Source organism: Orycteropus afer, unplaced genomic scaffold, assembly GCF_000298275.1.
Source record: "Orycteropus afer afer isolate SDZICR_OR568_19922 unplaced genomic scaffold, OryAfe1.0 scaffold00009, whole genome shotgun sequence".
Taxonomy (NCBI): domain Eukaryota; kingdom Metazoa; phylum Chordata; class Mammalia; order Tubulidentata; family Orycteropodidae; genus Orycteropus; species Orycteropus afer.
The window spans coordinates 18682815-18707172 of NW_006921596.1; the positions used below are offsets into that span (position 1 = coordinate 18682815).

Sequence of the window (24358 nt, forward strand, 5' to 3'; positions counted from 1 at the left end):
GAAAATCCTGGGGGCCCCTTTGGTGGCACGTCTGAGCTTTTCAAGCAGAAAGGCAGCTGGGGTGAAGGAGGAAGTATAAAGTCTGTGGTTAGGACCAGGGTCCAGATTTCTAGGTCCCAGTGAGTGAGGAGGAGAGAGAGGCTTTGTTGGATTTGAGACAAGGACCACCCAGCTTTGGCTGCTCAGTCCTCGCTGCATCCTCCTGGAGAGGGCTGCAAGGCAAGGAGACGTTGCTTAGACTCCCAGCTCTGCTGCTCTACAGCCGGTGCCTGGACAGGTGCCCTCATCACCAGCAGCCTCAGTTTCCTCATTTGTAATACAGGTGTGTGTGGGGGAATAATGGTTGTGAGTGCGCTTCTTGACTTCTGCCATTGCTTTCAGAGCAGTCACCCCCCACGTCACCACAGCCCCCAGAAACATGCTGTGGCTAGGACACCTTGTGCCTGCCCTGCCAGCTTGGATGGGTGAAGGAAGAAATGGCGGCTAACATCTCCATGAGGGTGCCCCCATGGGGTCCCATGGGAGAAGGGTGATTCTTGGGGTGGGGCTGTGTCCCCTGATCCTATTCTGGCCCTGCCTTTGCTTCTTATTTGTTGTGAGTGTCAGCAAGACCCTCCCTTCTCAGAGCCTCAGCTTCCACATCTGTGAAATGGGACTGGCGTGGACCCCACAGCCAGGGCTCTGTTCCCCAGCCTTGGGTCCTCTGAAGCCTCCAACCGTACTCATGACCTGGGTTAGGGCAGAGGCTGGTTTCTCCATCCTGATGCCCTGCAGGGCTTGCAGTGGAGAGCTTCTGAGTCTACACAAGGGTCTCTGCGGAAGCTAGTCCATCCCAGGGGCCCTAGGCCCTGACCTGTCCACTTAGTCCCGAGACACATGTTAGCAGCTCTTTCCTGTCTCCTTTTTAGAAGGAGGTGTTGTTAGTTGCCATCGAGTTGGCTCTGACTCATTGTGCCCTTAGGAAGTCCTGCCTGGTCCTGAGCCATCTTCATGCTAGTTTGTGTGTTTGAGCCCATTCTTGTATCTGTTGTGCAATGCCTTCCAACTTAGGGGACTCATCTTCCTGCACTGTATTGGGCAATACTCTGTTGTGCTCCATAAGCTTTTCACTGGCTAATATTCAGAAGTAGATTGCCAGGCCTTTCTTCCTACTCTCTTTCTCTGGAAGCTCTGCTGAATCCTGCCCACCACAGGTGACCCTGGTGGTGTGTGAAATACCAGTGATACAGCTTCCAGCATCATAGTAACATGCAAGCCATGTTTGGGTCCAAATGTCTGTGGTTGCTGTCATCCCCTATAATGTCTTTCTTATGGCCCCCACCAACCACATCCTTTCTGATCCTGAAGCCAGCACTTCCAGCCTTGTTATTTCTGTTCCCACTTCCTGTCCTCGGTCCTGCCCTCAGGCTCCCTCTCCTGACCTCCCTTTTCCCAGCCAGCTCAGGAGGGACACTGGGGCCTCCAGCTTCCCACACTCCCTCTCATCCCTATCCCATCCCAGGTGCTTCCAGACATGGAAGCAGGTAAGGCAGGTGATGTCTCCCTTGTACAGATGAGGAAACTAAGGCCTGACAAGCCAGGGAACTGGTCAGTGTCTGTTTCTCCTCTACACTCAGCCTCATGAGTGCTCCCCCTTAATCCAGAGATTCAGGAAGAGGGAAGAAGCAGAAGGAAAAGCAGCAAGGAGTATGTGACTCAACGGCACCTTCTGTCTCTCCTGCTCCCTTTTTATCCTCTACCCTGTGCTGGGAACAGCAACAGCACTGGTCATGATGATAACACCCCAAACCACATCTGTGCTGTCAGGTTGATTCCGACTCATGGCCACCCCATGCGTTACAGACTAGAGCTGAGCCCCATAGGGTTTTCTTGGCTGTAATCTTTTTTTATTATTACTATTTTTAGTGTAATTTGCGTGAAAATTTACAGAGCAAATTCACTTTCCATACAGCAGCTCACATACACTTTGTCTCATGACATTGACCATAATTCACCACAATGCAACAGCTGCCCTCTCACTTCCTGTGTCCTCTTCCCTGTGTCCATCCCTCCTTGCATTCCTGCCCCCTGAGCTGTCTCCCTGTGCATATAAACTCCTCTGTTCTCCCATGATTGTTCTCTCCAAGAAGTGTATCTACCTCAGGTAAATGTTCAACTCGTATGCCTGTCTTTTGTTTGGCTGGAAGCCACAGGTGTGGGTTCAATTCCAGACCTGAAGGGCAGCTAGGGACCATAGTCTCAGGGGTTCCACCAGGCTCCATCAGACCAGCAAACCTGGTCTTTTTTATTTTTATGATTTTCAGGTTTTTTTCACACTCTTCTCCCACTCTATCCAGGATCTCCTACAGAGACCCCCCAAACACAGTGGTATTGGCTGTAATCTTTATGGAAGCAACTCACCAGACCTTTGTTCCTCAGATCAGCTGAGTGGGTTTGAACCTACAACCTTTCAGTTAGTAGTCAAGCACAAACTATGTGCACCACTCAAGTGCCTTAAATTCGTAATAGTTAAAGTGGTAATAGTTCATATGTACTGAGCTTTTATAATGTGCCATTCACCATGTCAAGGATTTTGTGTGCCTCATCTCGCTCGCTATAAGCCTGCCAGCATGCTGTTGTTGTTAGGTGCCATCGAGTTGGTTCCAATTCAGTGACCCCATGTGCAACAAAACAAAACCCTGCCCAGTCCAATGATCCTTACATCATTGTTGGGTTTGAGCCCATTGTCGCAGCTGCTGTGTCAATCCAGCTTGTTGGGAGTCTTTGTTTTTTCTCAGATTCTCCACCAAGTATGCTGTCCTTCTCCAGGGACTGGTCCCTCCTGATACCATGTCAAAAGCATGTGAACCAAGCCATCCTCCTTCTAAGAAGCACTCTGGCTTTACTTCTTCCAAGACAGATTTGTTTGTTCTTCTGGAAGTCCATGGTATACTCAATATTCTTCGCCAACACTGTAATTCAAATGTATCAAATCTTCTTTGATCTATGTTATTCATCGTCTAGCTTTTGTATCCATATGAAATGGTTGAAAACACTGTGGTTTGGATCAGGAATTCCTTAGTTCTCAAAGTGACATCTTTGTTTTTTAACAGTTTAGAGAGATTTGTCCAATACATTATGTCATTTGATTTCTTGACTGCTGCTTCCATGGGCATTGATTGTGGATCCAAGTGAAATGAAATCCTTGACATCTTCAATCTTTGCTCCATTTATCATGATGTTGCTTGTTATTTCCATAACAGATGCTGTTGGCATTCCCATCATCCTCCTCTCCACCCTTGCATCCCTTTGGTTAGCCATTTGAGCCATTAGTGGTCTGATCTACACCCTTGTTCTGACTGATGACATTGAGCTTTTCCATCATCTTTTTCACCGATGTAGTAGATTTGATTCCTGTGTATTCCATCTGGTGAGCTCCACGTGAATAGTCACCATTTATGTTTTTGAAAGAAGGCATTTGCTTTGAATGAGTTGTTGGTCTTGCAAAATTCTATCATGCATCGTTTCTATCTAGCATCGTTTCTGCCACCAAGGATCTGTTTCCCAGCTACTGATTCTTCTTTGTTTCCAACTTTTGCATTCCAATCACCAGTAATTATCAATGCGTTTTGATTGCATATTTAATCAATTTCAGACTGCAGAAGTTGGTAAAAATCTTCAATTTCTTCATCTTTGGCTTTAGTGGTTGCTGCTTAAATTTGAATGATAGTCCTATTAACTGATCTTCCTTGTAGGCATATGGATATTATCTTGCCACTGACAGTGTTGTACTTCAGGATAGATCTTGAAATGTTCTATTTGACAATGAATGCAATGCCCTTCCCCTTCACTCTGTCATTCCCAGCATAGTAGACCACATGTTTTGATATGGTCTCAAATGACTGATTCAGAATGGTCAGTACCAGTCCGTTTGCTCACTAATGCCTAGGATATCAATCTTTATGCATTCCATTTCATTCTTGACAACTTCTAATTTTCCCAGATTTGTACTTTTTTTGTTAATAGATATTTACACCTGTTTCTTCTTATTTTGAGTCATGCCACATCAGCAAATGCAGGTCCTAAAAGCTTTACTCCATTAATATCAACTCTACACTGAGAAGGCAGCTCTTCCCCATTGTATTTTGAATGCCTTCCAACCTGAGGGGCTTATCTCTTGGCTCTATCAGACAGTGTTGAGCTGCTATTCATAAGATTTTCACCTGCTAACTTTTTCAAAAGCAGATGATGAGGTCCTTCTTCCTAGTCTGTCTTAGTCTGGAAGCTCCACTGCTAACTGTCCACCATGGGTGACCCTGATGGTATTTGAAATACTGGTGGCATAGCTTCTAGCATCCCAGCAACACATAAGCCACCACAGTGCAACACACTGACAGATGAGTGGTGGTGGGTCATGCCATTTGTAAGGTAGCAGTTTGATGCTTTTGTGTTTCCTCATTAAGAATAGTGTTGTTTGTTAGGGTTGGGCATGGTAAATGGGGAGTGAAACTAAAAGTACACGTAACGTTGAATGTAAAACAAACTCTTAAAATAAATAAATAAAGGTCTTTTACAGCAAAAAAAAAAAAAAGAAAAGATGAATGTTGTTTTTTACTTCTTGGAGAGATCAATCGTGGGGAGATAGAAAGGCTGAAACTAGAAAGCTGAAAATAGAAAGGCACAGGGAGACAGCTGGGGGGCAAGAGTGCAAGGGAGGGAAGGACAGGGAGGAGGTGGCTATGGGGAGGAAATGGGAGGGAATCTGTTGCATTGTGGGAAATTGCAGTCAATGTCATGAGACAAAGTGTATGTGAGCTGCTGTATGGAAAAGGAATTTGCTCTGTAAACTTTCCCCAAATCACAATAAAATTAATAATAATAATGTTGCTTTTTAAATTTCATTGTGGTGAAATATGTATAACATAAATGTACTATTTTATCCATTTTTAGGTGTACAGTTCAGTAGTGTTAAGCACATTCATAATGTTACATAGCCATCACCACTACCTGTTTCCAGGTCTTTTTCATTTCCCCAAAGAGAACTCTATACCCACTAAACAATAACTCTCCATTCCCTCCTCCCCTCCCAACTTCTAATCTACTTTCTTTCTCTATACATTCGTCTATTCTAAAAAAACCAAACTCATTGCCATCGAGTCAGAGCCGACTCATAGCGACCCCAACTTGGATTTCTGAGGCGGTATCTCTACGGAAGTAGATTACCCAACCTTCCTTCCGAGGAGCGGCTGGTGGGTTTGAACTGCCAGCCTTCTGGTTAGCAGTCAAATGCCTTAGGCACTATGCTACCAGAGCTCCCTGCCTATTCTAGATAATTCATATATATGGGATCATGCAATATGTATCCTTTTGTGTCTGATTTATTTCACTCAGCATAAGGTTTTCAAGGTTGATCCGTGTTGTAACATGTATCAGGACTTTATTTCTCTTTATGGACTTTATTTCTCTTTATGTTGTAACATGTATCAGGACTTTATTTCTCTTTATTATTTCTCAATGGAGTAATATTCCATTGTATGCATACATCACATTTTGTTTATTCATTCATCTGCTGATGGACACTTGGATTGTTTCTACCTTTTGGCTCGTGTGAATAATGCTGCTATGAAAGAATATGTACCCTAGATTGATGAATACTCTATAATGTAAAAAGAAAGAAAATTTTGAACCCTAACTTTTTGGGAGTTTTATTTGGAAAGGAATTTGGCATCTGAGGTGAAGATTATTCCATTTCAATTTGAAGAATTGTAATAGATCTTCTGGATTTGAAGAACATATTGTGATGTCACAGCTTACTCAACAGTGAATATTCAAGTTGAAAGAGGAAAAGAGCCATCCTTTGGGCCAAGTGTGGTGGGAGGTGACACCAGGAAGGGTTGGGCAAGTTCCAGGAACAAAAAGAGCTGTGGTTGGGAAGAACAAGATGTGCAGGTGAAGAAAATGGGCTGTTTCTGGGTTGACTGTCTTCAGAAGGGTCTCTGGAAGTCAGGGACAAGGCCCAGGGCCTTCCTTTGAGTGTTCCTCTTGGAGTTTGGGAGAGTAAGGAGAGCTTCTTGTCTCTTCTTTCCTTAGGGACCCGCACAATGGAAACAACCTGCAAATCCAACTCAGGACTCAGTATTTGGCCTAGGCACCCATGAGACCCTGTCACTGGGAACCCTGGTTTTCTAGCACTGCTGTAACAAAAAAAGAAAATAGCCCAGAGTGGATGGCTTTCAAGAACAGGGATTCATCGCTTCACAGTTCTGGAAGCTAGAAGTCCACACCAAGGTCTTGACCATGTTGATTCCTTCTGTGGACCTCTCTCCTAATTTCTGGTAAGTGCTAGCAATCCTTGGCATTCTTTTATTGCTTATAGATACATCCCTCACATGGTCTCTGTCTAACCCATGTGTTCTGGTTCCCTAGTGCCTCTCTGACAAGAATACACCACAAATGGGGTGGTCCTAGCAAACAGGAGTTTATTCTCTTACAGTTCAGGAGGCTAAAAGTCCAAGTTCAAAGTGCCAGGCTCTAGGGTCTGGGTGAAAGCCCCTCAGCCTTGGGCTTCAGCTCTGCCTCCAGCTCCCGGCCCACTGCAGCTAGAGGAGTTTCTTCACTCAGACAGCTGCTGGCTGCTGAGGCTGCCAAGCCCAAGGTTGACAAGTAAAAAAGGCACAGTCCTGATGTTACCAAAACACACAGCAGGCCATTAACTCAAGTCCATTGTAAGTCCCAAGGTCGGCAGAGCATGGCAGGCTGCTGAACAATGACGCAGCTACAAGCAGGATCTAAGCATGCCATATGCTAGCAACCATTCCCCAAGGCTTCTGCTTATATACAGGAAGCAGACCACATCCCAAAGGCAGCTAGCTACTCAGCTTCTCACAGTAGATTCCACCATGGAGTTGATTACCAGTCTCATCATGGGGAATACTACTACATCCAGCTGCCCAGCCACTCAACCAAGCCCAGCCAATGTGACACACAGAGTGAACCACCACACTGTGTGTGTATGTCTCTGTGTCTATTCAGCTCTTTTTATAAGATACCAATCAGAAGTGACTAGGTTTAGTACCCACTCATTAACAAAGGAAAAGAAAACCCCTATTTCCAAACAGGTATAGGGATTAGGGTTTTCACATTTCTTCCATAGTTCAATTCATAACAAACACTAAGGATGGAAACAAAGGCATTGTGTTAGACTGACTGTAGGAGAAATTTAAGGATGAAGAACCTCCTCGGAAATCACACCATCCAGGCTCCCCTTACTTCCACCTGGCACCATGCTGCCTGGGTCATTTCTTTATGGGCAGAATGCACTTTGGCTACTATAGGCCAGAAAAGAAGCTGTGGCCTAGGCCATAGCCACACTTTCTTGTCAAGATGGCATAGAGTTCAGGGACTTAGCACTTGTCTGGTGCCATCTAAGGCTCCATGGTCTTGGAAATTTACTGGCCTGGGAGGCAGGAAATCTTGGTTTTAATCCTGGCTCTGCCATGGTCTTGCTGTATATGACTTTGGGCATATCCTTTACCCTCTCTGGGCCTCAATCTTTCCAACTGTTAAGTGGGGATGCTGAGCCCTGCCTACCCCAGAGGATCATGAATGTGAACATGTCTCATGGATTCTTATAAGCCTCTATGCCTGAGTGAGGAGGTATTGCTATTAGTCTATCAGGGGAGGGATGACCAGAAGGACTGGGGACACGTGTCCAGTAGAGCCCTACCAGGGTGGCCATGGAGCAGCTAGGGTCTGAACCCCAGAACACATTGTCCTAAGCCCCAGCCTCTGGGCAGTGGCAAGACTGGGTTCTAGGTGGGCCCTTTTCAGGATTTGAAGTAAAGTCCGTGGAGCTGTGAGGATTAAATGAGAATCTTAGTCTGGGTTCTCTAGAGGAGCAAAACCAGTGAGACGTATATATAAAATATATAAGTAGAGAGATATTTAATTCAAGGAAATGACTCATACAGTTGTAGAGGCTGACAAGTTCCAAATCCATGGGTCAGGCATCAGGCTGGAGGCTTCTCTTGACTCCCATGGTTGCAGGGGCTGATGAACTCAGATTTTGCAGGTCAGATGGCAGGCTGCTGTCTCACAGCCCTGTGGGAGGTGACCAGCCCCCAAATCTGCAAGTCATACAGCAGACTAGTGGCTCACATCCCAAGAACTGGAAGTCAGATGATCCAGGATCCAGAACAAGAGTGAACCTTGCTGAAATAGCCATTTATGTACTAGAAGCGGGCCACACCCTCAAGGAAACTCCTGTTTCAATTAATTGGCTGCTCAGATCAGATCTTATCACGGAGGTGATTACATCATATCAGGTCTCATTTCATGGAGGTGCTTATGTTATGTTAGATCTCATCATGCAGGTGGATTACATTATATCAGATTTCATCATGGAGAACTTATATTACATTATGGAAGAGCAATCAATCCGATGTCTGCCAAATTGCTCAGAATCATAGCCTAGCCACGTTGACACATAACATTAACCATCACAATGAGATTTATCAAGCACTAAGTGGGAGCTCTGGTAGCATAGTGGCTAAAGCACTTGACTGCTAACCAGAAGGCTGGCAGTTCAAACCCACCAGCCACTCCTCGGAAAGAGGGTTGGGCAATCCTATTTCTGTAGTGATACTGCCTCGGAAACCCAAGGAGGGGTCGCTATGAGTCGGGGCCGACTCGATGGCACATAACAACAACAACAACAAGAGCAGTGCCTAGAACACAGTAAATACTTTCTAAGTGTTTGCTATTTTTGTTAAGGAACTAAAGTAGGACCAGAAAGTACATTTGAATATATTACAGCATATTCCACTGTATGGATGGACCATCATTTAACCAATTCCCAACTATTGGACATTTCAAACCAAGCCAAACCCACTGACATCGAGTCGATTCCGACTCACAGCGACCCCCTTTGGGTTTCTGAGGTGGTAAGTCTTTATGGAAGTACATTACCCAGTCTTCCCTCCATTGGACATTTAAGTTGCTTCTAATTTTTAAGTATAAATAATCTTGCAGTGAACATCTTTGATTTAGAATTTATAAATACATCCATGATTGTTTCTTAAGGTTAGAATACTGGAAATAGAATTGCTGAATCAAAGCCCTGCACATTTTTTAGTCTTTTCCTATTGTAAGTGTCTATTTGTATTCCCACCAGCAGTTGCTTGAGAATTACAGCTTAGAAGAGAAAGAATTTGTTTAGGGAGATGGAGGAGACGGTTTGTATTACCTAGGATTAGATTTCACTGTAACAGAAAATCCTAAACAACAATGGTTTAAACAAGACAGAAGCATATTTTCTTCTCGTGTAATAGAAGTCCAAAGGCAGAGAGTCCAGGGTAAGTGGACTGCTTTACTCTGTATCTTCCTCAGTAACAGCTTCTACCTCATGGTCAATCATAGCTTCCCAAGTCCAGCCATCACATAAACCTTCAGTCAACAAGAAGAAGTAAAGGATATATAGCATTTCCACTTACATCCCATTTTTGGTGTTAGGTGCCATCGAGTTGTCTCTGACTCATAGTGACACTATGTACAGCAGAACAAAATACTGTCCAGTCTTATGCCAGCCTCACAATCCTTGCTATACCTGAGCTCACCATTGTAGCTGCTGTGTCAATCCATCTTGTAGAGGGCCTTCCCCTTTTTAGCTGACCCTCCACTTTACCAAGCATGATATCCTTCTCCAAGGAATGGTCCCTTCTTACAACACGACCATAGTAGATGAGGTGATGTCTGGCCATTCTCACTTCCCAGGAGCATTCTGGCTGCACTTCCTCCAGGACGGATTTGTTCGTTCTTTTAGCAGTATGACACTTTCAGCATTTTTCGCCAATACTACAACTGAAAAGTGTTGACTCTTCTTTGGTCTTCCTTATTCATTGTTCTACATCCCTTTGGCCAAAACTTTTTACATGGCTATACCTAACTGAAAAGGAGGCTGAGAAGCATAATCTTTATTCCAGGGGACCAGGGAGTATCCAGGAGTTCTACTACTAAGGAAGAAGGGGAGAACAGATTTGGGGGACTAATTGTCTGTCATGAGATTAGCTCAGACTGGGAGCAGCACAAATGGATCTAATGGAATGAGGATGAATAAAGCATCCCTAGGGGACCCTAAAGGGATGGATTAGACCATTCCAGAAAGTTAGAACACAGGCGTAGATGAGGAAGGGGTGTGTGAAAGAAGCAGCTTTATCCTGAAACCAATCCCTGAGCAGAGACATTGAGACTCCATAGAGAGGCCACTTATCTGAGATGTGGAGATTGGTTCTTGACTGCTCTCTTGGCTGCCCTCCAGGCTCACCTGTCCACCAGTTCACCTGAACCCCAGCTCACCTATCTCTCAGCTCACTTGCCTGCCCTGTCCTCGCCCAACTCACCTGCCTGCCTGTATTCTTGCCTACTCTGTCTCTACAGAGCCAACTCTTCATGGACCTCACTGATCTCCAGCTGGGCACAAGGAACCTGTGGAGCTGTCTTGTGGATTTTCTCAGCAAATATCCAGAATGGCTGAATGCCAAGGTGAAGTTCTTCCTCCCCAACATGGACTTGGGCTCCAGGACCGAGACCCCAGACCCTGCACAGGAGATCATCCTACAACTCAGCAGACTCCACGCCCAAAGTCTGGCCACCTGGCAGGCATTCATCCACTGTGTGTGCATGGAGCTGGACGTACCCCTGGAACTCGAGGTGCCACTGCTAAGCACCTGGGGTCGTGAAGACGGTAAGGGTGGACTTGAGAGGCACAAAGCAGCCATCCCAGCCCCCATGTCATGGGGAGCCAAGGGAGGCCCATGGAGGGTCAGGGACCCACTTGAATCACGCAGAGAGGACATGGCTGAGCCAGGAGCAGAGCTCTGTGCTTCCTGGCACTTCCCAGAGCAATTCCCTGGGGGAATGAGCTGGGGGCCTGGAAGACCCCTCCTTCTACCTTGCCCTGAGAGGTAGGATGCAAGGAGAGAAAGGGCCAAATGATTCCTTCCAGCCAGAAAATTCCAAACAGCCCATAATGCCCAAGGTGTTTCTTTTTGCAACATGACCAGAAGCAGTCACTGGGAGAGCCCTCTATCTCCACTGATGAGCAAGCAGGTTTAATGTCATTTAGTGCAATGGACATCTATTGGGTGCCTTCTGTTGGCATAACACTGTGGGGGCCACACAGGACATTGAAGGCACATGCATACACACATACATTTCTGCCCGCCCTGCCTTCAAGGCTCACCACCAGCTTTCTGCTCCACAGTGCTAACCTCATTTCTCCTGTGTTAGATACCCACCCAAGGAGCTCTGGTGGCACTGTGGTTAACACATTCAGCTGCTAACCAAAAGTCTGGCTGTTCAAACCCACCAGCTGCTCTGTGGGAGAAAGATGAGGCAGTCTGCAGCCTTGGAAACCCAATGGGGCAGTCCTACTTTGTTCTATAGGGCCACTATGGGTTTGGTTTGGTTTGGGATTGGATCCCCACACTGTGGCTTCAGAGTGGGCCCTGAAGTATCCCACTGTACCCCCATTACACAATGTGTTCTTCTTCTCTTTCAGGGTTCCCCAGCCAGCTTGGAACTGATACAGAAGGCTGCCCCAATTCTCGGCTCCACCCTGGTGAGACCTGGCTTGGAGAGAAGGAAGGGGAGGGAGGGGAGAACACTGCTGAGTCCCCACCTCAGATCTGGAAGGGGCTGGAGGTGGGCTGGGTCCAGTCATTTCCCATAAACCGTCCTCCTCGTCCCTGGCCTGCTCGCACATTCTCTACTCCCCTCATCACCACTACCACCCCTCCCTCCTCTGTGTCTTTCAAGGCTTTGGCCTGTCCTGATACCTGTTTCTAGGGATCAAAGCTTCCATCTCCTGAGAGTCTCTGAAGGTGCCAGTCCCCAGCCACCAGCAGAATCCCCTGTCTGGTTTCATTTGGGGAAGCCTATTCTCATTTCTCTGTCCCCAAGCCTAGGGGCCTCATGCTCCTAACCCCATAATCCAGTTCCTCTTAGGAAGCCCTGACCACCTACATGGACCCCTCAGCTAATACTGGCTTGCTCATTGTCTGATGGTGTGTGCCAGGGTCAGGGGTCTATGGTGACCACCTTGCTGGTTCCTGGACCACACTTATTTCTCAGACACAGTCTCTCTTTAGAATTGACTTTTTAATAGTAGCTGCACATGGCACTAACATCACCAGACTTCGGTAGATAACATCCACTCTGTAGTCCCAAATCAAGACTATTGTCTTGGCCCTGGTTCCTCTGGCCCTTATCACTGAGTTGTGACCAGGCCTGACAGATATTTGGCCACTGAGTCCTTCGTTATTTTCCATCTTGTTGAACTTTGCTATTAGTGCTGGGGCAAGTTGGTATCTCATTATTGTTTTGACTTGCATCTCCCTTGTTAAAATATTGAAATGATTTCTGACTAGGTCCAGCACCTTCTGAGACCTCCCTACAATCCAGCAGCAAAAATGTTAATATGTGGCAGGCAGGGGGCCTTGGGCTTGGCTCCTGGCTCTGTTCTGATCAGTCGCTGGTGCCTGGCTCCAGGAGTATCCCACTCTGCTTCTTAAAATTCTGCCGTCAGCCCTCTTTCCTTCCTGCCTGCCCTTCTTTCTTTCATCCTTCTTTTCTTGTTTTCCTTCTTTCCTTTCCCAACCTTGTCCAGAAAGACTTTCAAGTGACTCAAAAACCCACGCAAAAGACAGTAACTCAGGAAAATGTGAAAGGAAGTGAGGAACCCTGGGTGATGGGAAATAAGGCTGGGAACACACTGGTACTGGAGCGAAGGGGCAAGTCCCGCCAAGCCCTTCCAAAGCTTTTCTTTCACTGCTAACAGAGGACTCAGCAGAACCTGGTGCTTCCCTGGTGGAGAAAGCCATTCAGTGCTTTGGGTGTTTTGGAGGCTGCTGGCTGTCAGCCTGCTTCTTGACTCCTAGACTGGGAAATCCCCAGGTCCTGAACTCCCAGCCCTCCCACCAGACCTAGGACCTTCTCTTGTAAACAGAAGCTGGTGTCATGCAGCCTTAGCCTACCATCCAGTCCTGGAGTGTGGACCCATGTGCCAGCCTGGTGCCTGTTGGAGGATGGAGCTTCCTTGTTCCCTCGTCCCCAGCCCATAGACCTCACCCCTCTACCTCTTTCTTCTCTCTTTCCAGGTCTCAAGAGGCCTCATCAGAGCTGCGGGTCCTCACCCCACAGGAAGCAGTATAAGAAACAGCAGCTGGGTGGGTACCAGGTGGGGAGGGGCCCAGCGTATGGGTTTTGGATTGCCTTGGGGCCAGAACACAGATTCTGGGCTCTGTCCCCTGCTGACAAGCCTTGAAGGGCCCAGTGACCCTTGTCTTCTGAGCTTCCAGGAGAGAAGGATTGGATGGGCTGGGTGGGCTGAAGAGATGGCTGGGTCTGCCTGTCCCCCCACCCTATCAACCCCCAAGGGGACTTCTCCATAAATGGCTCAGCTGAAGGAGCTAGAAACACCCTAGCAAGAGACAGCTTCATTACCCAGGCTAGTCCAGGGACATCCCTATGTCATCAGGGTGGAGGGAGCCCCAGGATAGACATCAGGCCTGGGTCCTCATAGGCCAGGTTGGGGTGGGGCAGGGAATGATGAACATGCCTGGGAAAAGTCCCCAAGGTAGAGGGGCCCATGGAAGATGGGGTCCTGATGAGTGGGCATAGAGGAGACAGAACTTGTCTCATTCTCAGCCTGCTGTCACAGGTGATTGGAGAAGTCCCATCAGTGTCTCCCAGCAGTGGGCCAACCCCAATCCTTCCCCTGGGCCACCGACCAATTACCAGCAGTTCAAAGGTCATCACTTGGTCCTGCACACCTGGTCCAGCTCCCACAGACCTAGGTGGTCAGAGCCTGTGCCTACAGGCTGTTAGCTGTCTTGAATATCACCCCTGGGCATCTGGGAACTGCCATGTTAGGGAAAAGTTCAAGTTACTCAGATATCACCTTAAGAGGTTGCACCAGTAAGATCTTGCAAAGGAAGTGTCCCGAGTTCCTCCCCCGCCTCCTCAGCTTATTGGAAACTTTAAAACCCTTATATTGTTGCAGAATAAGTAGTGCTATGATTCACATTTCCCTATTCACACTTCCTGGTTCAAACGGCTGATAGAGCTGGTGGTTTCGATTGCCTGTTGGCTTTTTGTAGAACACACTCCCTCTGGCTGTGGTCTGGCATTCCCTGCCCCCCTGCCCCGCCATACACACAACTGGGGCTCCAGCAGCCTGAAAGTGTGCCAAAGGGTTGGGGGAGAGTCCTGCCCTCATGCTACTTCCCTTCCCCATGCAGAGTTGGCCAGGCAGTATCTGCAGCTCCTGAAGACCTCTACCCAGCAGCTCTACGGCAGCGGGCACTCTGGGCCAGGGCAGCCCCTCTCCCTTCACATTACCCCAATTCTGCAGAGGAGCCGGGTCACAACACCCTTAGACACTCAGGAAGAGGCTGTTATGGGGGACCTGAAGGCAGAAGACAGCATTCAGGACCTCTTCAACACCAAAGCGGAAAAGGGCCGGAGGGTCACAGTGGTCTTGGGGAAGGCAGGCATGGGTAAGACCACACTGGCCCACTGGCTCTGCCAGAAGTGGGCTGCTGGCCAGCTGGACCGCTTCCAGGCCGTGTTCCTCTTCGAATTCCGCCAGCTCAACCTGATTACAGGCCTCCTGACGTTACCTCAGCTCCTCTTTGATCTCTACCTGAGCCCCACGTCGGGAGCTGCCACTGTCTTCCAGTACCTGGAGGAGTATGCACATCATGTCCTGCTTATCTTTGATGGGCTGGATGAGGCTCTCTACCCCTGCTCCAGCAAGAAGACCAAAGGCCCTGATGCTCCAGGTCCCACCTTCTCCCTATTCTCTGGCCTCTGTGATGGGAGCCTCTTACCTGGCTGCTGGGTGTTGACCACATCACGTCCAGGCAAGCTGCCTGCGTGTCTGCCTGTGGAGGCGACCATGGTCCACATGTGGGGTTTTGACAGGCCACGAGTGGAGGAGTATGTAGGACGCTTCTTCAGGGACCAGCCTTTGCAGGCAATGGCTCTGGCAGAGGTGCGGGCAGACAGGAATCTCTGGAGCATGTGTACGGTGCCCGCCCTGTGCCGTGTGGCCTGCCTCTGCCTCCAACATCTGCTCCCTGGCACCTGCCCAGGCCAGGCTGCCACCCTCCTGCCCACCATCACCCAGCTCTATGTACAGATGGTGCTCACCCTCAGCCCCCACAGGTGCCCACCCACCATGGCCCTCCTGGACCTTGGTGACGTGGCCTTGAAGGGCCTGGAGGCTGGGAAGGTTGTCTTCTATGCAAGAGACATCCTTCCACCCGTCATGGCTTTTGGGGCTGCTCACAACTTGCTGACTTCCTTCTGTGTCCGCACAGATGCTGGGCGTCAGGAGACGGGCTATGCCTTCACCCACCTCAGCCTGCAGGAGTTCTTCGCTGCCCTGCAGCTAATGGCCAGCCCTAAGGTGGACAGAGACATGGTCTCCCGCTATGTCACCCTCCACTCCTATTGGGTGCTGCGGACCAACACTAGCCTAGGCCTCCTAGACCACCTGCCCACCTTCCTGGCAGGCCTGGCATCCTGTGCCTGCCGTCCCTTCCTCAGCCACCTGTCACAGCAGGATGAGGCATGGATAGATGCCAAACAGGCTGCTGTTGTGCAAACATTGAGGAAGTTGGCCACCCGCAGGTTCAGGGGACCAAAGGTTATGAAGCTGTGTCACTGTGTGAGTGAAACACAGGAGCCAGGGCTAGCCCGACTTGCTGCCCAAAGCCTCAACTACCCACTGACCTTCCACAATTTTCCGTTAACCTATGCCGACCTGGCTGCCCTCGCCAACATCTTGAGTTACAGGGATGCCCCTATCCAACTGGATTTTGAGGGCTGCCCTCTGGAGCCCCACTGCCCAGAGGCCCTGGTGGACTGTGGGCAGGTAGAGAATCTCAGGTGAGAGTCAGGGTGGGGGAAACTGGGCATCTGGGAAGGTGGAAGCCAACCTGTCTCCCTGCTAAGGGATACTGGGTAAGAATACTGAATATCAGAACAGAAGCCTTGAGATATGGGTGGGAAGCTCCATCCCTTAACTAGGACTTCCAGGGGCCAGATGGAGTCTCTTCCCTGCCCCTGGATTCTCATCCGGGTTGTGCTGTTAGAGGCTGTTTGATTTTGGGCAGGTCATTAACCTTTCTCAGCCTGAGTTTCTTCATCTCTGAAGTAAAGAGATGACTCAATCTAACTCATAGGGGTGTTGTGAGAAGGAGATGAGGTGATGACAAACACTTCTTAGCACAGCATCTGGCATGTAAACAACACATGTATTAGCTTGGACAAAGGCTAGGCTGCAGTAACAAAGAAACCCCAAAAATACAGTGCCTTGAAAATGCAGACGTTTATTTCTCTATGATGGAGGAGTCCAGAGGTAAGTGGTCTGGGTCAGTGGGATAGTTCAGCTCCATGAGGTCATGCAGGGACCAGGTCCTTTCAATTGTCATGCCAACATCTCTCTGGACATGCTCATCTGCACGGTTAGCACCAGGCCCTGGGTATATCTGTGCTCTGGCTTGGGAGGCGGAAACAGGGAACATGGAGGAGATACACCCAATGGGTTAAAGCTCAGATCTAGAAGTAGAACACATTATATCACTCACATTCCATTGGTGAGGATATAGTCACATGGCCACAGTGAACTGCAAAGGAGGCTGGGAAATGCCATCTTTGGCTGGGTAACCACATTCCCAGCTATAGTGCTGTTTCTATGAATGAAGTGCAAAATGGCTTTTGGTGGACAATTAGTAGTCTCTGCCATATATGTAAGGAGCTCTGGTGACACATAGGTCCCTAGATGACCCAAGGAGCTCAGGTGGCACAGTGTCTAAGGCATTTGCCTGCTAACCAGAAGGTTTGTGGTTCACATCCACCAGCTGCTATGCAGAAGGAAGATGAGTCACTCTATTTCCCTAAAGATTTACCACCTTGAAAACTCAATGGGGGTCACTAAGAGTCAGAATCAACTTGATGGCAGTGGGTTTGCTTTTTCTTTTTGAGATGGCACAAATGGTTTGGGCCTGACTACTAACCTAAATATTGACAGTGGGTCTAGCAATCTGTCTCTGTGAAGATGACAGCCAAGAGTTCCCTATGAAGTAGTTCTACTGTGTCACACATGGAGTCACCATGAGCCAAGGGCTGACTCAATGACAATGGGTTAGGTTTTTTGCTTTGGCCGTATGAGTATATTTGTTACTACAACAACTACTACAAAAACTTTAAGTTCCATCTGTCAGAGGAGGGAATGAATGACAATGTCAGAAGAGCCTCTTCTGTTCTGATATTCTAAGCCCTGCCCAAAACTCACCCTCTGCCACTTGCTTCTCCCTGTGGCAGCTTTAAGAGCAGGAAGTGTGGGGACGCATTTGCAGAAGCCCTCTCCAGGAGCTTGCCAACGATGAAGGGCTTGGAGAAGCTGGGGTGAGCCTGGGCTTGCAACCAAGGGGGTCTCAGCCAGGGAAGCCTGGCATTCTCCCTCCCCTCAGCCCTCCTCAGGGCATATTCTTGACCTAGTCCCGTCCCATCCCCATTCCTTCCCACCATCTTTGCTTACCTTGTAGGTTAACAGGAAGTAAGATAACTGCCAAAGGCATCAGCCATCTGGTGAAGGCTTTGTCCCTCTGTCCACAGCTGGAAGAGGTCAGGTGAGTGCTTGCTAGGGGTGTCCCTGCTCAGGCCCCAGATCCAGTCTTGGGTCTGGGCTGTGCCCTGCGTGTTCATCAGGGACTGACTAATAGGTTTTCAATGAGACCCAGAGAAGGGAAGTATCTACCCAAGAATTGAGAGGGGCCAAATCCAAACACAGGCCTCCCCAAAACCCTAGAGCAGTGCTTCTCTCATGTAATGTTTTGGGGGTGCATCTTGGAGGAGCATGGGTTTTGTTGCTTCTGCCATCCTTCAGTGACCCTGGGAGAAGGGATAGCAATATTGAGGGGAGTGTCAGACACTGTATGCATGAAACATGCTTCACACTCACACACATATGTGTACTCACTTGCACAGATATGCACACTCACCTACTCACTTAAGTGTATGCCCCACATACATGTACATGATAGGTGTGCACATGTCCAGCACACATATGCATGCATGTGTATAGTTCCGCATATATACTTAGATTCAGGTACACACTAAAACAAGTGTATATGCACAAATATATACCTGTCCTATATCTGGGAGTGAGTGGCCTGGGGAGGGGGAGGGCCAGAGACCCTTCTCAGCAGGTCACAGGCAAGGCCACTGCTAGAATATATGACATCATCATGGGACTTATCAAAGGTGCTCCTTCATCTGGGCAGATGCAACCTAGCACTAAGGTGCACCACTCATTGAGTGGAACATGAGCTGGACCACAGTCCCTTTTGTCCCCTTGTCTGGGTGCATTTGTGCAGTGATCACTCTGGTCAGGTCAAAGGTTAGGAAATACTAAACTTGTTGGAACTTAGTTTCCTGATTATCAAGAGTCACCTTAAACTTTTCTACTATTACTCAGCCATTGCTCTCAGTCTTCTACATAGCTGTCAGCTCATCTGCTCCTCCAGCCAGGGCCCAGTGAGGTCAGCAAGGCATGTGCTTGGCTCAGGGCCCTAGGTGAGTCAGAGCCAGAGCTGAGGCTGGAAGTCCAGCTTCCCAATCTGGACTCTGTCTGACCACTTGGAAGCCAAAAAGCATATCCCAGACATAAGTCCTGGGGTCAGGGTTCTGGATCATGAAGCTTTCACAGTTAGTCATCTGGACCCCTTGGGCCACCAGGCAGAAACTTAATAGGGATAGAACTGAGGTCACCAGAGGGCCTCTCCTCCTCACTATGCCTGCTGGATGTGAGGGAGCAGGTCACCAACCCTCTCCGGGCCCCTGTCTTGTGTTTGCTGCATGAGGCTGGTCATGCCTGTCACCTGCCACCTGGGGTTCCTAAGTGCCCTAGCCTCAGGGCTGAGAACTGAGCCTCAGTCCCTGTAGTTTGCAGAACAACCAGCTCAAGGACCTGGAGGTGCTGAACATCATGGAGGTGCTCCCCCACCTGCCAAGGCTCCGGAAGCTCGAGTAAGCAGCCTCTCCACTCTCCTCCAGGCTACTGCTGTGCCCTATTCCATTCAGCCCCTTCCCTTGCTGAGCAAGGAAGTTCTGGGCCCCACAGGGTGGGAGATTCACTCCTGATACCTTTGCCATAATCCTGCAGCTTGAGCCGCAACGACATCTCTGTGTCAACCTTACTCAGCTTGGCAGAGAAGGTAGTCATGTGTCCAACCATCAGAGTACTGCAGGCCAGGTGAGCAGACAGAATGGGATCCTGGCCTTCAGGGTTGTGATAAGAGGGGAAGGGGGGATGGAGGATGGGAGAGGAGAAGGTACCTCACCTGCAGGATTGACATGAGCATGCCCAACTCTGTTTTTCTCACAACTGTATCTCCAGGCTCAGGCATGGCACCTAGTGAATGTGAAAGGAGGATGGGAGAGGACGCCTGGCACCTAGTGAATCAATAGTGGGTGGATGGGTGGATCGATACTCATCTACAAGGCATAGACACAGCCAAAGAGCTAATGAGTCATGTGTTGCTCTCCATGGTGCTGAACAGTTTTTGCTTGTTTGGCGCATGGAGTAGATGGTTGTACCCCTTAATCCTAAAACACTAGTAATTCTAATAAAAATCTCAGTGTTCCTAGTTTTCTTATAAAACATATTGTTTTCTTATATTTTTAAAGCACTCTTATAGAATTCATCAAGCCATGACATAGTCATGATTTTACATGCCTGAGTGGGAGTACTTTTTCAGTTCTGTTGTTTCTCTGGATGTTTGAGGCAGGAGGGAGTGTGCTGGTGGGGGTGATATGCTGGTTCCCAGCCCAGGGGCTTCATAGCTTGGTGTCTCACCTGCAGGCAAGCAGAGCTTCTCTTCCTTTTCTCCCCGTCCACAGAGACAGCTGCAGAGCCACAAGGGTAAGGAGCCAGGGCTGGGGAGGGTTTGGGCCCATCATGAGATATGATATGAGCTCAAGCAGTTGGTGGAAGGGTGGTCCAGAGATCCAGGAGTAGAGCTACAATGTGGAGATTTCTTTCTATTTGCCCTAAGGAAAAAATTGCTCTTAGAGTTGGCAAAGGACTTAATATTTTTTTCTATTGGATTTGAAAAACAAGAGGGAGCATCACTAGAAGTCTCAGGATGAGCCAGATGCTTAGGGCATGAAGAGACTGCCACACTTGCATCGTTGGGTGGGGAAGACTCTCCCAGCTAAACAAAAAAGGGCAATTATGGTACCTTTACCTTACAGTCATTCTGAGAATTAAATGCATTAATGCATTCAGAGTGTTTAAAACTCTGCTGACATGCAATTAGTGTTTAACTGCTGGCTATTCCAACTGTCTAAGGAGCCTTAGGGAACTCTGGTGGCATAGTACCTAAGGCACTTGACTGCTAACCAAAAGGCTGGCAGTTCAAACCCACCAGCCACCCCTCGGAAGGAAGGTTGAGCAATCTACTTCTGTAGTGATACTGCCTCGCAAACCCAAGGAGGGGTCACTATGAGTCAAGTCCGACTCAACAGCAGTGTGTGTGTGTGTTACAGTGATCCCGGAGGACCACTGTCTCTTCCACTCTGTCTTAAGCTGCAATGCCTAGGACAGCAGCCACTACCCACAGGTAGCTATTTAAATTAGTTGAAATTTTCATTTCATCAATTGCATTAGCCACATTCCAAGTGCTTATTGGCCATAAATAGCTAGTGGATGGCAAAGATATAGAATATTTCCATCATTGTAGAAAGTTCTGCTGACAGGGAAAGTCTAGAAGTCTGTGAAACCCTAGCTCACAATGTTCTAGCTTCCCTGCAGCCCCCAGCCCTTCCTTGGGCTGGTGGGAGGAAGTCTGGAGGCACTATGATTTCCCTCAGCCTGGACCACAGAGGCTTCATGCTCCCTGCCTTCTGATTCACAGATGGCAGATCTACAAATGGAGACACCGTCACATCATAACAACAGCAATTTCTTTTTGCTAGGTTTCAAATTTGTGCCTGTGCTGGGCACATGACCATACATCGTCTCACCCAATCTTCACCCCCTGTATTTACTCATTAGATATTGTCATCTCCTTTTAGAAAAGAGGAAATGGAAGCTCAGAGGGGTGAGGTATCTTGTCCAAGCCACACAGCCATACATGGCAGAGCCAGAACTCAAGGTTCTGTTTGACCTTTGCTTCTGCTACTTTGCTGAATGACACCTTGAGCAGCTTTGAAGGACAGTAATTGCTGCTCATTCACTGTGGGCCTTGCTGTAGGTTTTTCAGCCCCTGGCAGCCAAGGGAAGAGGCTTGGACCATCAGAGCATGGACTTCTGGGTCCATGGTAGTATTTGATTTGTTCTTGTCAGGAATGCAGACCTACAGGGAAATGCCAACCGGAAGGAAGAGGCCCAGACCAGAAGCCTGACACTCAGGTATCTCAGTAGGATCCAAAGCCTTGGGGTGGGGGATGGATATGACATTGCATGTGTGTGTCTGTGTGTGTGTGTGTGTGTGTGTGTGTGATGTTCTTCCCAAGGAAGGGATAGCAGGCAGGGAGGATAAGGGGAAGGTAGACAAGGGGCAGAGCAAGGCCGTGAAAAACCTATCTTGGCTTGGATAAGGAGCATTCATCATACAACAGTAACAGTTGCCATCTATTGGGCCCTTGTTATATGCTGGGCACTGAGATAAATGTTCTACATCCATTGCCTCATTGTGCCCCTTTCGAAAGCCCTATGTAGTACACATTATTGTTCCCATTTGATGGAGGAGGAAAATGAGGCTCAGATAGGTTAAGTGCCTTGTCCAAGATAATCAGCTACTAAGAGGTGGAGCTAAGATTAGACCCTGGGTCTGTCAGCTCCGGATGCCCCATCTCTATGCCTGGCACTGGCACTCAGAGCTGGAGGGGCCATGGTGCAAATGTTTGCCCTGACCCCTCTGCCCCCTCCCACCTTCACCCAGGTTCCACCAGTGTCAACTCCAGGCCCATGACACCAAGGCCCTCATCGCCCTGCTGCGGGATAGCCCCCACCTGGAGGAAGTGGAGTGAGTATCCTGAGCAGCCCTGGGGCAGGAGACAGGAAGGTGGGGCAGAGTGAGCAGGGCTTTTATGAGTGGGAGAGGGGCATACTGCCTCAGTGAGAACAGGGGGGCAAATCAGATAACCATAGCAGCTCCACTCATGGAACGCTCGCCCTGGGCTGGCTGCTGGGTAGGGGCTTTTCCATGCATCATCTCATTCAATTCTCACAACCCTTAGACATAAATGCTGTTACTAGTCATGTTTTGTAGAGGAGGACGTTAAGCCCCGTAGAGGTTAGTTTGCTCAAGATCACACCACTAGGAAGAAACTAAGCCAGACAAGCCCAGGCAGTTTGATTCCTGACCTCATTCTCAGAACCACCACTGCCCCATCACTGAGATCTGCAAAGCAGAAACCCCCTAACCCCACCAGACCTGGGTCTGTTTTCTAGCCCCCAGCCTCCCACGGCTCCTTTGTCCTCTGCATTTTTCCCAGGGTTGAATGCGAGAACTTAATTTTGTGAGCTGGGGAAATTCCCATGATGCCTAGCTCCTGGGCAGAGCCTATGAGAGCAGGGCTGGGGCAAGTGGTGGAGGTCCTGTCATGCCCCTAGAAGCCAGTTCATTCCCAGGTCCACTTACCTCCTAAGTAGCTCTCCAAACTGTCCTCTTTTCTCCAGCCTCTTTTTATCCTTGTCCGAGCCCAAACCACCCTCATCTCTCACATGAATGACCTCATCGGTCTCCTTTCTGGTCTCTCTGTTTCTACTTTGGCCCTTCCCTTTAGCAGAGGAAAAACATCAGGGAGGCCTTCCCTGGCCCCCAGACAAGGTCAGATCCCCCTATAATGCATGATCACAGCCACTTATACTTTCCTTCATGCCATTTACCACATTATACAGGTTGCAACATAAAGGAAGGGTTGAGGGTGAGGCCTTGAAGTCAGGATGCCCAGGTTCAAATCCCAGGTCCAACTGCCTTCTCCACTCTATGCCCCTTATCAGTAAGATGAGCATAGTAATAGTGCCTATCCCATAGGGTTGCTGTGAGGATTGAAGTGCTGATAATTGTAGAAGCCCCTAGGACAATACCAGGCATGTAGTAAGCATCTCTCAGTGTTAGTTATTATAAGGTGAGTGCTGGGGGTCTATGGGGGCCCCACAGCACAGGACATCAGCCCCTCTGTCTCAGCCTTTCAGGGAACCAACTGGAAGATGAAGGCTGTCAACTGATCGCAGAGGCTGTACCCCAGCTGCACATCGCCAGGAAACTGGAGTAAGTCGCCCAGCCCACTGCTGGTAACAGGGAAGGCCTGAGAGAGCACTAGCCTGTCTCTGCCACCCCAGGCTTCCACACCACTGTCACCAGAAACAGTGTTGCCGCGTTACCGACAAATAGAAATCTTCCCAGAAATGGTGCCAGCCACCCCCATTCTCTCCTCCTGGCTCCAGAAACAGTGGCCATGCCTTTTCTTTGTCTTGGGCAAGAGCCACTGCCTTAGTTCCAGTTATAAAACCCCTGCGCATGGAGATCAGTCACTATTGTTCATTGGACCAGTGGCTTGTGTTCCTGTTAGTTCATCCTTGCAACAGCCCTGGAATGGGGTGTGGTGTTGTGCTGGGACAATGTTGGGATACTGGGGTAGATGGGTGCTTGAGTGTTGGGTTAGGATGTTGGGGTGGTAAAAGGTGTGTTAGATAGGGGATTTAGTGTTGGGGTAAAGGGTGGGTTGTTGGGTGGTGAGATGAAAAGGAGGGGTATTATGCTACTGGGTGTGCTGGGGTGCTGAGTAGGGTGGGGGTAGTGTTTAGGTGGGGTATGTTGGGGTCTTAAAAGCAGGTTGGTGGTAACAATTGTTGTAATCTGTTACCATAGTGATTGCTTCAATTGTAGGATTTCCTTAGCTGATATACCACCACTGTTGGATAATGTTAGTACAACCTCCTAATGGTACTAATGCCTTTCTGAGATCTCTACTCTGCCTCCTCAATTAATTTGAATATTTTGTACCAATACCATGTTGCCTTAGTTATTGGAGTTTAAAATTATATAGTTTGAATATTCCAAGTTTGTTCTTCTTTTGCCATATTGTTTTGGATGTTGTAGTTGTGTTGATTGATTTCCAAATACACGTTAGAATCAGATTATGAATTCCTACCGTCTTGAATGGTATTGGAGCTCTGGTGGCGTAGTGCCTAAGGCATTTGATTGCTAACCAGAAGGCTGGCAGTTCAAACCCCCCAGCCACTCCTCAGAAGGAAGGTTGGGCAATCTACTTCCGTAGTAATACTGCCTTGGAAACCCAA

At 48.5% G+C, this 24358-nt stretch overlaps 1 protein-coding gene across 1 annotated transcript in view; it reads left to right on the top strand.

The window, feature by feature from the left end:
- Window positions 1–10419: 10419 nt before the first annotated feature.
- The window catches only part of NLRC5 (NLR family CARD domain containing 5), a 60323-nt gene continuing 46384 nt past the window's right edge, over window positions 10420–24358 (top strand). The window contains exons 1-12 of the mRNA XM_042781772.1: window positions 10420–10720; window positions 11537–11596; window positions 13134–13202; window positions 14277–15930; window positions 17368–17451; window positions 17592–17675; window positions 18991–19074; window positions 19211–19300; window positions 19910–19969; window positions 21395–21460; window positions 21993–22076; window positions 23244–23327. Of these exons, the coding sequence (XP_042637706.1) occupies window positions 10426–10720; window positions 11537–11596; window positions 13134–13202; window positions 14277–15930; window positions 17368–17451; window positions 17592–17675; window positions 18991–19074; window positions 19211–19300; window positions 19910–19969; window positions 21395–21460; window positions 21993–22076; window positions 23244–23327 (2714 nt within the window). The 5' untranslated portion in view covers window positions 10420–10425. The remainder of the gene's footprint in view (window positions 10721–11536; window positions 11597–13133; window positions 13203–14276; window positions 15931–17367; window positions 17452–17591; window positions 17676–18990; window positions 19075–19210; window positions 19301–19909; window positions 19970–21394; window positions 21461–21992; window positions 22077–23243; window positions 23328–24358) is intronic.